Source organism: Streptopelia decaocto, assembly GCF_964273445.1.
Source record: "Streptopelia decaocto genome assembly, chromosome: 3".
NCBI classification, from domain to species: domain Eukaryota; kingdom Metazoa; phylum Chordata; class Aves; order Columbiformes; family Columbidae; genus Streptopelia; species Streptopelia decaocto.
This window is the reverse complement of record NC_138656.1, coordinates 60,778,395-60,792,156: the sequence shown is the minus strand read 5'-3', so window position 1 is coordinate 60,792,156 and position 13,762 is coordinate 60,778,395. Positions and strand designations below refer to the sequence as shown.

Sequence of the window (13,762 nt, the reverse complement as noted above, 5' to 3'; positions counted from 1 at the left end):
AAAACAGCTGGTATGTGCATTAACTACCATAGCATTCCAAATTACATCCACGCCTCTCTAGCCAAGCTGTGTGCATTCCCAAAAAACTTTCAGATCCACATAGAATCACCTTGGTTGGTAAAGACCTTTAAGATCATAGAGTCCAATCATTAACCTAACACTGCCAAGACCACCTTTAAACCATGTCCCTAAGAACTTCATCTATGCATCTTTTAAGCACCACCAGGGATAGTGACTCCATCACTTCCCTGGGCAGCCTGTTCCAATGCCTTACAACCCTTTTCGTGAATATTTTTTTCCTATTAAAATAGCCAATCTAAACCTCCCCTGGTGCAGTTGAGGCCATTTCCTCTTGTCCTATCACTTGCTACTTGGGAGAAGAGACTAACACCCTCCATGCTACAACCTCCTTTCAGAGCGATAAGGTCTCCCCTCAGCCTCCTTTTCTCCAGGCTAATGCCACTACCACTTCTCTTCAGCAATGTAACCACTGAAGCACAGTGCCCACAAACAACCCCTCCTTTCCACCTTGCCCTCAGAAGAGCCTGGAGCTAATGGTGAATCTGCCCTGCTCAGATATCAAATTAAAGACCCACATCAAATGACTTCCCAAATAAGGGCAAAAGGGGAAAAGAATTCCTTATCTGGGTAAAAGTTCAGTGAAACAATACAGACAGCAAAATCTGTTAAAAAAACACACAAACAACTAAACAACAAACAAACCAACCCACAAAACCAATCCCCTTCAGCTAAATACAATGCCGAAAGTGAAAGCTGGAGGGGTCCAATGTTTTAATACATAGTAATGTATGTGATCTCATTTATCACCTTACCATGCCGGTGCCTTTAGTTTAAACAGCTTTTCTGAAGCCTGGATCACTCTTATGTGGTCATTAGCCAACATACTGGCCCCCAAGAAAGATCCCACTTCCCAATAGCTCTGCAGTTTCTCCAAGCTCCCCTTTTTACCAAGCAGGCTGCTGATCTTTACTCCTGTAGTAAAAAGAATAACAGGTCACAGGAATGTATCAAAGCAGTTTTAAAATAACAATTTCCCTGACTTGAAATCTATTTATTGCTTAAACTACCATAGCCTCTCCATTTCAATGAAGTAAGACCGAAATCATACTTACCAGTTAATGTGATATGCCTTCCAAACACCCTAAGCAGTAGCAGATTTATTTTCCCCTCCCCCTCTTCCTAAAGGCTTTCTCAAGAAAGGAACTTTCAGACATCACTGTCAGGACAAGGCCACAGTCATATTACCTATGTTCTTGCATGGACCTCATCTGTAAAGGTAAATTGGGGCCTTAGGCTACACAAAATAGCTGTAAAAACTTAACAGATGCTGAATGAGGCACCTATTATGTTTTTTTCTGCTTTGTTTTTTTGACTTACAAGCCCCAAGCCCCAAACTTACCTTTATAGACAAGGTCCCATGCAGAAGGAACAGATGATCCACTGGGCTTCTTCCAGCAGTGATGTTCTTTTAATTGCCGCAAGTCCTACCCCAATGAAAGACATCTATTAATATTCATAAGTCCCTCAGCAACTCAAGATTATGGAGAGCCTCAGGCTTTATTTTGACTTGCTAAGTTTTCCGAGAACTACAAGTTTCCCTGTGGCCTTCATGATGATTTTTAGCTATGAATATGTAGCAGCTAATATGAACTAACATGAGATTGTCTTATTTGAGGGGGATAGTGTAGCCTATCTGCAGCTTACAAGACAAGTCTCTTCACCACCAGAGCCTTTTATTCACTTTTCCCTGCACTACTCCACTATGACAGTTCCCCTCCCACATCATCATCTTTTGTCCTTGATGCTAGGACTGAGTATTCACAAGAATTTCAATGCAACTGTTGATCTTCATTTTTTCCTTAACTTTCCTTATGCATCTAGCAGACTAAACATCATGCTGAAAGCAGCAATAAGTCTCATTAAAATGGATATCTTTACATTAGCTACATTTCAGTCTATAGAATTCATCTTGTTTTCTCATGTTGTTCACATTATGTTATCAACAGGCAATTGTTTTTAAAATGATAAATTGTATTCAAGTGGTCTATAGCCACATCTATATTGCACACTTTGTGTTCTCTTGCTAACAAGAAATTGTCAGGCTTGAGTAACATACAGAACAAAATAGCACTTAAATCATATAAAAACATTATTTGTTCAGTTCTTGTGGAAGAAGTTTGTTCAGTTATTCCTGAAGATAAAAAAAATGCAATAGATTTTACAAAATATCTCAGATCTACCTGAGACATGATGTAATGTACATCACCTCCATAATTCCACAACATAGTGTAGCGACGATCTCTATGTATTAGGTTGGTGCAAAAGTAATAGCAGGTTTTGCATTTTTGAAATTTGCTGTTTGATACATCATTTTAATGCATTTTTTTTTTGCTACTGACTTGTTACTTGCTGTTTATATTTATTTTAGACTATGGAAATTATGTCAGACAAAAAGCCAATATGAGCAATTTTCTTATTCAAGTTCAAAATGGGTCGTAAAGCAGCAGAGACAACTCGCAACATCAACCACACATTTGGCCCAGGAACTGCTAATGAACGTAAAGTGCAGTGGTGGTTCCAGAAGTTTTGCAAAGGAGACAAGAGCCTTGAAGGTCAGTAACATAGTGGCCAGCCACCCAAAGTTGACAATGACCAATGGAGAGCAATCAGCAAAGCCGATCCTCTTAAAACTACATCAGAAGTTGCCAAAGAACTCCATGTTGACCATTCTATGGTCATTTGGCATTTGAAGCAAACTGGAAAGGTGAAAAAGCTCAATAGATGGGGGCCTCATGAGCTGACCGGAAACCAAAACAATTGGCTTTTTGAAGTGCCGTCTTTTCTTCTATGCAACAACAATCCCAAAGCAGGGATTTTTACGCTACAAGAATAACCAAACTTATCTCTCATCGGCAAAACTGTGTTGATTGTAATGGTTCCTATTTTGATTAATAAAGATGTGTTTCAGTCTAGTTATAATGATTCAAAATTCACAGTAGGAAACTGCAATTACTTTTGCACCAACCTAAAATTTCAGCTCTGCAGTGCTTTAAGCCAGGGTGCTAGATACAAGTACATTGCCAAGAGACCACTTGAGGATATACACCTACACTTGTCCATGTAGGATAGGAAGAGGAAATTTATGTTAAATGTGTTCAACTTCAGTTGGGTTCTAGAAACCAAAACCTACACACTATCCATGTAACAAAATAAACAAAAAAATTAATCTCCCATGGGACCCTACAGTAACAATAACAGCCTCTCACCAATTTTTTTTTCTCAGAAAGTTGAGGTACTCAGTGCTAAAACTCATCCTAGTTTGCTGACCTTCCTCTACAAAGCTCATCTACAACTTACTTATCCCTGAAAGGCAAGTTGGAAAAATGCACTTGTAGTGTGGAGACATTAGCCACAGGTTCTAAAGACTGTAACTCTAATTTAGAGAGGTGGATATTATTGTTTTATTTTGTTTTCCAGTGGGTTTTGGTCTTTTTCAGGGGGTGAGGGAAGAAAAAAAACCTTTCTGTGCAAACATGCAAAGTGAATACCTTCATGAATTTCACTCTGAGTATGTGGTGTCCTCAAACAATTTCTCTTCTCTAGTTTATTTTAATTTCACCATCTTTAAAAGTTTGAGTATAAGAAATCCAGGTAAACACAAGACATTCTCTCCTTCCATGATAAATTTGGCATTCACGGGGAGAAAAAGAAAGGAGCAGGTGAATTCCAGTATATTTTATCAAAAATATTTTGCCTTAAAAATAAATAAGCCAAAATAGAGGAACCATTAATGCCAGAAAAGCCACTGTTTTTATAATGCAAAGAATATACCCACAGCTTGTGACAAAAATAAGTTAAAATACAGCAAGTAGATATTACCAGTTAAATATTGCCATGAAGGCTTCATAAATGAACTGTTTTCCTTGCTCAAATATTGATAGAACAATTCATGTTATAGGATGGTTTGTGTGTCAAAGTTGCACAGCCTGCAGAGATCACTACCGTCAATGCAAAGCACTGAATTTTGTTTTGGTCTCAAAGTTCTCCAATTTTTATAAAGTTAAGAAAGCAATACTATTCAGAAAAATAGAAGGATTTTCATCAATGCTTCCTATGAGCATTTCGTTGTGAACTATTGTCTGACAAGTAGAGGTAGCAAATTTTGCAAGGCAAATTTTCTGATCTGATGCAGGTTGGTGAAAATTCTCTTGGATACTGAACTTATTATTAGTTTTACTTGAGTTATTACATTTTTGCCAATGTAATCAGATATGCATCTTTTAATTCCAGCCTCATTGACCCTCTGAAGTGCTGTTACGGACCATATCCTTCCTTAGCCTTTCCCAACCTACCAATATTATTTCCATATAACCTGGACTGAACTTGACCGCTGGCTCTGGTCTCTCTCTTCATCTCCCACCAGAAGCCAGACTTCCTCTAATTTCTATGTGCTACAGATAATGCTGAAAGCACTGCCAGGCAAATCTAACTACTGCTAACAAATGGTCTCATATACACAGATCTAAACAAGAGGTGACATCAAAAGAATGACACACATGTAAGAGACTCTTGGGACAGAAGAAAAATCAAAACATTTTCCCACACAATTTCTGCGGTTTTACTTAGTTTCGTTTAAAACATTAACATTAGCACAAGACAAATAAAATGTTAAGCTATCCTCAGAATCTAGCACAACCCAAGCCAGCTAAGAAACCTCATCATATCTGCAGTGACCACAGTATTGTCAACAAGAAACCAAGGACCAATGACACACAGAGTCCATATTATTTATCTATTTGAAAACTTGTTTCAAAGCACCTAAGTCAGTCTGAGGCAATATTTTGACAATATTTTGATAACAAAATAAGGAAGATAAACACTAACATATAACAGGAGGGGCTGCTATATCAAAGGTTTTCAGCAGACACCAGGTAAACGTTTACATAAGAGGGAGGCACACCAACAGCTCACAAAAGAAACTTTCCACCAAATAGCTGCTGGATATTTCTCCACTAAATCATGCATCAGCCATGGATGGAACCTTAAATAATAAGGCACCTTAATTTCTTCAACCTTCTCCATACCAACAATAGGGAAAACCAACACTAGACTGACTCAAGAGAAGATGATACCAGACACCTGATCCCTACAAATAACACCCAGATTTCAGCAGTACAATTGATTTGTCCAAATCTAGTTGTCTGTAGCTGGTGTGCAATTTAGGAGCTTCTTTAAAGCACAAGGATTCAAATTAAGCCACACAATAAACATAGCCCAGGTTTGCTAAACTTAAATTTAAAATTAGGCCAGCTAAGTAGAAAGCAAGACGTTTTTACCTCCTACAACGGCACAAGAATTTCAATTTCAATGTAGGAGAGGAAGGTCTTCTATACCACCCAAAAAGCAAAATCTCACCCACTCACAGAAGGGCATATACAGTAGTTGGGACAACTCTAAGCAGCCTATCGCATCCAAATGAACACCTTCATTCACAGACAATTTCAATCCCATTTCCTTTATCCATGTGAAAGTAACCATCTCACTCTGAGCTTCACACTCAAAAAACTTCTCTATCTAGAAAATTACTTGCAGACATACAGCGCACACCTGACTTCTAAACTAGAGCAGTGGCTGGTTACAGATACATGCTGTGGAGTAAAGAACATGGTTTCTTTCTCATTTGACAACCTCCTCAGGAGACAGAAGGATAATAACACTGTACAATGAGTCAAGAAATATATGAATTAATGGAGAAGAATGCCAACTACAAAGGGTATGTTAGTACATATTACAAAATTCAGTCCTTTCTCCCATACATTCCCTGAAAGTATTAGTGACTAATTTTGACTTAACACTGTCCTCAAATCCAGCAAAATCACAAACAAAATGGACCCCCTTAGTTCTTCCTTCTTAAAAAGACAGTTTTTACAGGGAGGGTGGTGAGATATTGGACCAGGTTGCCCAGAGAAGTTGTGAATGCCTCATAATTGGAAGTGTTCAAGTCCAGGCTGAGCAACCTGATATAGCTGAAGATGTCCCTGCTCACAGCAGTGGGGTTGGCCTAGACAATCTTCAAAGGTCCCTTCCAACCCAAACCATTCTGTGATTCAATGATTCTATGAATACAACATTCAAAAAATGTCAAAGACAGCTGAAACACTCTTCTCTCAGCCCATCCCAAGCTCAAGTCAAGCGCATTTTCCCCACTGTTAGGATGGACTTTCTGTCCCTATTTCCTACAGTTCTACAAGAGGGTTGGTTTATTTGTTTTAAGGAATGCTAGCTGGAACTGGATTCCACCTTCAGGTGTTCCTGTTTCATACAAATGACGCCATTGAGAAGAAGGGCTGTTGGCTTCCACTAAGCTCTGGTAACCAGTTAAGACATTGAAACTGGAACCAGGTCTTCATGACAGCACTCACCTGCAATCAGGTGGGATCAGTGGTGGGAGGGGAGATCATCTTAAATATTCACATGCTTGCTATCAAAGCACTCATATGCAACCATCAGATTTTACTGTGATAGTGGGTGGTGTCACACTTTCACTAGAATGTGATTTCCCTGTGAATTTGCAAGCTATAATTACCAACTTTCCGCAGCTCAAAAGACGTATCGAAGCAATGTCCAGCTGCCAGGAGGAGTACCGCATAATTAATTCCTGACTGTAAAGTTGGCTCCGACTCAAACGCCTTCTTGAACCTAGAAGAAACAAGTGTATGAGTTTACTTTCTAAATAATGCGATCTAATAGGAACATAATTAAACTTTTAGGTACTTCAAGTGCTTATCTTCTGTTTACACAGCAAGAATCCATGGAAGTAAAAATATTTTACTGTTTTCCACACATGCTTTGTGGTTATTTTTAGAGGTCCGTTGTTTATACATCCTCCTCCTACTTCCTTTCCCCCCACACAACAAGCACAGACCCTACTTATCCATTCCAGCAAAGTTATAGTATCTTACTAGATAAAAAAAAAAAAAAAAAAAAAACAAAAACACCACCACCACAAAGCTTGTAAGAGACCTGTTTTACAGTTATAGCTATTAATAAGCTCACTAATGTACTCTTAAATACATTAATTTTCACTGACTTGAAACCTTAGATTCACTTGTGGATCTGCTACAGTGACATACAGGCATTTCAAAATGCATAAGCAGAAAAGCAAGTCATACAAGAACATACTACAATTTCAGTTACTTAACATTTTATTCCCTACTGGCTGTCTCATTGACATTGTCTTATAAGTCTATACACACAAAAAAGGACTATACAAGATTTTATTCTCCTCAAGATGAACTAAGCAAGCAAGAGGAATAGCCATGGTATTCACCTAGCCTAAATCTTATCTTAGAAGAAGATGAGGAGCTTCACACAAACAGAGCACACACTATCCTGATGCTTGCAATGCGAGTTGTGGTGACAACAGCAACAGCAGATCTACAGCATTTTAAACTTATTCTACAGAATAAGAACATGTTTGTTTGCACACATGTATACACACATACACACACGTCTCTGGAAGACACAAACAAGACTGTATGAGTTAAGGAGCACAAGAGATTCAGTCAACACAACTCAGGTACAGTAAAAGCAACCGAGTTTTAAAGTACTTTCAAAAGAATGGGAAAAATATAAGTTCAGCAGGTTGTGAGATTAATACATAAGGAGGGAAAGAAAAATCATCTATGCAAAAACTAAGAATTTGGATTCCAGACCACGCTTTGATGTGTAAGTAAAGCTAAGGCCTTTTAGTCCTAGCAGGCCAAAAATATGGCTGTTTTAAAAAATTTTTTAATTTTCTTCATTGTTTTCCCTGCTCTAATTATTCAGGACTTTGTATCCTTTAACATAAGCTCTACTTTCTAAATCTGCAAGACAGGCTCCTCTTCAGTCTGCTACATACATGCTTTTTCTATAGTCCAGTTGCCTGCCTCATTAGACTAGAGTCTAGTTCTCTAAAACAAACAAACAAAAAACAAACAAAAAACCAACCAAACAAAAAACATGATGAACAAAGTAGTCTCATTTTCTCATTTAAAAGAAAACAAACTACTCACGATAAAATAAATCAAAACCCCATAAAATCCTACCAATCAAACAGGACAACACCCTCATTGATTCTAAGCATATATAGCTAGAAGAGACCTCTTAGCTGGTGTAATCTGTTTGGAGACATCGTGATGCTGGGAGCTGTATTCTCTTTTATTTTTTCCCCTAGAAAAATTCATGGTGTAACCCTCATGCAGTATCAGGAAAAGGAGAGAGAAAAGATTGACAGAGGAAGAAAAAAACCATGAAGATAAGCATGTTTGTTCCAATACAAGAGACTCTGTATTTTCACTTCTTTTATTTTGTCCAAAAATGCCTAGTTTCTGGCATGACTATCAAAATTTCTCTAGTCCTTGGACAGATACATAGAAAACTTCAAAATTTAAAGACTAAAATAAGTGTCTCTCATGCGAATCAACAGGCAGGCACATTTGTGCTGTAAACAATGTTAATCATACAGGCAAAGGAGGTGGAGATGGGCATAAGTTTGCAAAACAGTTACTGCTTGCAGAAGTAATTGGGGAAACAGCCTCCAAAAAGCCTTTCTTAACTACGTTATCACAGAGGCACCACCGGCACTGCTGATGTGGCCAGTTTTGGCCAGCAATGAGCCCATTTGAGCTGGCTGGAACCAGCTGTATCCAACATAGGGCAGCTCCTGGTCTCTCTCCACAGATGCCACCCCTCCAGTCCCTTGCCACCAAGACCTCGCCACTTACTCCTAGCAGACCAGAAGGCACATCCTGGGAATTCCTGTTGCTGGCTTCTGCCTTTTCATTCCAACTTGCTTCCAAATCCCCCACCCCACAGCAAAACTCATCTTTCTGCTGATCTTTATGTGCCACTCACACCAAGAAATACCAGCATCTTGGACCTCCGTGGTCCTATTTACCGCTCCTGAATAATTACAATTAAAAGTGTAATTTTATTTCTGGTGTGATCCTGCACTGACATTCTTAAACCTTATATCTCCATAATTCATATAGCAAAGATTTACAGGCAAAAAATCCCCTGTAATAATTAATTCTGAATAAATTAAATTGCTTGGCTTCCCAAGCAACTCACAAGTCACTTCTATTGACTGAACCGATTTGAATTCAACTGGTACAATTGCTGTACATTGTCATGCCTCAAATAGCACTGGAGGAACCCACACAATACTACGGAAAGGCACGAAAGTTTAAAAGTCTGACTATAAAGTAGAGGCTGGCTTAGCTGACGCAATTATAAATGCCATCAAGAAATCGAAAGCTGACATTTGAGAAAATGTTGCAGTGCAGACACTGAATTAGGGAGGTAGCAGTGAAAATATTTGAATAAAGGCTTGATGGCTTGAGTAAGTCTGATTTACACTGCCAGTATGCAACAAGAAAGTGACAGTTAATGCCTTTTATTCTGCTTTTCAATTGTCAGGAAAGCATACTGACTGCCCATTTCCTTCCCCCCACCCCCTTTTTGCGGGAGAAGTAGAGGGAATAGATCGAAGTACCTGCACACACCTTCGCCCATGGTGGCCTGCTCCTTCCCAAGAGCCTCTCCCTGAGTTATGAGTCAACTCTTCAGCCACGTCAACCCTACTGTATGACTAACACTAGAATTCAAATCAATATCCAGCATCAAGCACAAAAGAAAAGCAACCGTCCCATGCGGTACAGCATCCAGCTGAACTCCAGCTTGAGTTGAGAGAGACGACCCTGTTCTACAGCAGCAGGAGCATGAAGCAGTCTGTACAGAGTCTCGCATGCCAGGGATGATTTTGGGGTGGCTGGTGGCTGGTCAGCATCCCACCCCGCTGCATGAGCTGTCAGCTGCTGTCCCCTCCCAAGCTGGTCTGTCTGACTGCAATCACTTCCCATCATTCAAAGGTATGAATATCCAGATTGCTACAATGAATCTCGTGTGTTAAACATGTCCTAGAAGTAACCACCACTATTACACATATCATTCTTAGTTCAACTCACTTTGAAAATCTCAAAGTTTATCTGTTCATAAGGCACTATGAATAAGTAAAAAGCAACAGCAAAAGTAATTTCTATTTATTCTATTTAACCTGTGATAATGCCTAGTATTTGTACACAAGATAACAGTTTAACAGTTTTCTTTTTCTATAAGTTCATGAGTTTTTTTAAAACAGCCTCTGGAAAGTTTGTTATGGGTCTTGCCTCAGAGGAAACAAAGTTTTTCTTTAATCCAAAATTATGAAGGCAGAACCATGATAATATGCTACATTCCTCTTATTTCAACATATTTTAAAAAAATCCACTAAGCATTGCAAAACTGTAAAGCATGACCAGCAATTATAAACTGCACTTAAATTCTGAGGCCATAAATGGTAAGTGACCATATCTTTTATGAAAGAGTTCTAATCCTAAGTTTACTGAAAACAAGTGATAAATGAAGAAGAGAGAAGAAAGCTTTCTATTCTAAGCAATTACTTCAACAGGCAGCTGATGAGCACAAGACCAGAACTAGGATCTGATGTGCAGGATACATAAACAGAGATTGTCTGTACCCTCATCTGAATCATAATGGAGCAAAGCAGCTCATCCTGACAGAAGTCTAGGATGGTGTCCAGTGCCTCCATTTCAAGTACATTGCTTTTGGAAATTAAAAGCCAGAAGGATAAGAGACAAAAACTATTTTTTTTAACCTATTCCACATAAGAGCGTTTTAGTGCATTTCAAAAGAAATAGAATTATAGAGGCAAGTATCATGTTTTAAGATAAGAATTTGCCTAGACTATTGTGTGCTTCTTCAGCTATCAACAGTATTCTAGTCCACTGTAATACGCACATATTTTATGGTGATGGCGTGATAAAACTTTTGCCATCGTAAGTTTGGAACACTTACATTGCTTGTGAGCATGGAAGCCAAAAAAAAGATAGAATGGTACATCCTAAACATCAGTGCAGAGTTAAATCTCAGCACCTTTAAGTCCAGCTAGCTAATATCTACCAGATTAGAGATATACCAGTTGATTCACACTGATTATTGTCTGGCCTAGATTCTTAAGAATCATATTGTAAGGTATACTAAGAATAATATAGAGGAGGAAAATACACTGCTGAGAGCTACCTAAACTTCCAAATCTGAGGCACTTCAAGAACTTTCCAGATCCAGATTTGTGAACAACATAAATCTCTCATTCTTAACAAATACGTGAAAATTAGAAGATTCAGTGGATCCCTTAGGAAAGCCAAATATTTGGAACAAAAACCAGTTGAAATATCTTCTTTAAGGAGTATTTTCCCAAAGCTAACAAAAGGACAGAGGTCAGGAAAACAGTACTCACCAGAATGTCCCTTTGTCCCTGCTTTCTGTATCTATGAACCCAGATTCCAAAAACATGTCCTTGTAAATTCGACCAACCAGGCAGTACATATCTGAAGCTACTTGGTCTTCCTGTTCTACCAGAGGAATCATAATTTCTAGAGCTTTCTGTCTGTCTCCAGGCAGATTTCGCCTATTAAAAAAATAAAAATTCTGGTTAAAAAAAAGTTAACAAGAAATACTTTTTTCATTACCATGTTTGGATATACATGATTGACTTCATCCATGTAAAATGTATACAACGGACCACATTATACATAGACTTTCCCCCAACTTTCTTTTTTTTTTCCCCCCCCCCCTCTTTTCTTTTCTTAATATCATGGGACACCTTTATGAAAGCCCCCAAACTTGTTTTTTTTCTCTCTCTCTCTCATGAAGCCTCAGCCAGAGCAAAGCACTGACAACAGCAACAGAAGCCTCAAGAATAATTTTTAGAAAGATCATGTATTACTTTCTGACACAATGAAAAGATAGGAACCCAGGTTTCATATGTAATATTTCTTTCATAGTAATTCATTTGTTAAAGGAAATAAAGACTCCATTTTGTGTTTGTGGGGTTTTTTTTAATATATACACACATTTTGAATGTGAAGCAAAAGGAAACCAAAAGCACAAACCAGACTGAATTCCCATGATAGGGAAGATTAAGATGTGAAGCCAATAAGGTAGTATTAACAAAAGTACTTCAGACAAATAAACCACATAACTGCAACCATTAGACACTTCCTGGTGACTCACACTTTGGATACATACATCATTCAGTATCAAGAGATTAGGATTTTTTACTTATTTGTGTACTGAACAAGCAAATGACTCCTTTTTCAGAAAAAAATCTACTCTTCAGTGGTTTGGGGAAAGTAATATATCCTTTTGGAGAAATTGCTTGTAATATTTGAGTGGCTACAACTTGAGCTGGGGGGGAATGCATAAAAGTGGAGGTTTTATCTGTCTTGCAAGCTTTGCATTGAAGAAGCTTGCAAGAGAAAGCTACCTCAGAAAGAAAAACAACACATCAAAAGCCACAGCCACCTTAAAACAGATACTACTTGATCAGAGGTTTAGTAGTGGACTTTTTTTCTTCCCTCTACAAGAACATATCAAAGTTTTGATGCATCTGCACAGGCAGTATCAATGTCAAACCTTTGAGATCAGAGCCTGTGTACTCTAAGAGATACCTGAGCTTGTGAACTCTGAGATCATGTATGCAGCTCCAGAAGGAAGTGATGTGGAAGAAAAGTTTTACATCAAGCAGAATGAGTAACAGAGGAAGAACGAGCACTTGCATCAAACCAAAAAATAATTAAGAAAACAGAGCAAAGGTATTTGTTTGAGCAAACAGTATAAACTGCTTTCCTGAGGAAAAAAAAAAAAAAAAAAAAAAGGCTCTGCAAGTCTGGGCCAACCTCTATTGATGTCTCAGCCTAATGAGAAAGATAAACGAAACCAAGTGCCCTCTCTTGCCAACCTTCAGACTAATCAAATACTAACAAATTAGGAAAAATCAACTTAGCCTACAGAGCTGCAGTAGGCTCCCCCAGAACTTCTACAGTAGCACAGCAAGGCTGGGGTACTTATTTAAGATGGACAAGTGCTCCCAGTCCCAGGGAGAGAAAACAAGTGCTCCTGGTAGATCAGTTAACAGAGTCCTTCAGATCTGTGCTATTCTGGCTCCCCTGCCAACTGATCCCAGTTGTTGAAGGTTTGCTGCCTTTTGTTTTCTCTTCTCATATTGACCACTCAAGTAAAGCAACAATGGGAAGTCTGCATCATCTTTGCTTTTTAGAGTGGACTTTCATTACAGAAGGGTGATTTTCAGAATGGAGTTTCAGGTGGATAACTCTTCCACATCTTGTATTGACTGTCACTAATCCAGATCAAACCAACAGCTAGCTGAACTTAATGACAACAGAACCAGTAAGACACAGCAGTGTTTTGTGATATGAGCCTTTTACACTTTGATCTCCAGAGGCAGAGGTCCCTACTTTTCCTTCCTTCCATCAGCAATGTCCTCACACACTCAATCTAGGTCAGACTAATCTTGACTAATTGAGCTGCTCTATCCTTCCGTACTAGCGACATGGATTAGAAGCAGCAGGACAGCTTCTTCCACAGCAAACATTCAGCTGCACAGAGTTCTCCAGACCTATCTCAACTCAGGAAACATCCTCTATATTCCTCAAAAGGTGAAAGCTACAGTTAGCCCAAGTAATGCCTTCTTGGCATATGCCAAAGCATGAACACGGCTGTCACGGATTCCAGTTAAATTCACACTCTTGAGAAGGAAGGGAGAGGAAAATCTGATCTGAACTCCTTTGGCGGTACTGCACAGACCTTTCATATGCCCGTACCATCAAAGGCTACA

The 13,762-nt window shown here is 38.7% G+C and overlaps 1 protein-coding gene across 3 annotated transcripts in view; it reads right to left on the bottom strand.

Moving 5' to 3' along the window:
• Positions 1 to 13,762, bottom strand: part of MAP3K5 (mitogen-activated protein kinase kinase kinase 5) — a 106,853-nt gene that overhangs the window by 42,273 nt on the left and 50,818 nt on the right. For all 3 annotated transcript variants that reach the window (XM_082049936.1, XM_082049938.1, XM_082049937.1), the window contains exons 7-9: positions 11,363 to 11,533; positions 6,608 to 6,720; positions 834 to 993 (exon numbers count right to left, since the gene is read on the bottom strand). In XM_082049936.1, coding sequence (XP_081906062.1) covers positions 834 to 993; positions 6,608 to 6,720; positions 11,363 to 11,533 — 444 coding nt within the window. The remainder of the gene's footprint in view (positions 1 to 833; positions 994 to 6,607; positions 6,721 to 11,362; positions 11,534 to 13,762) is intronic.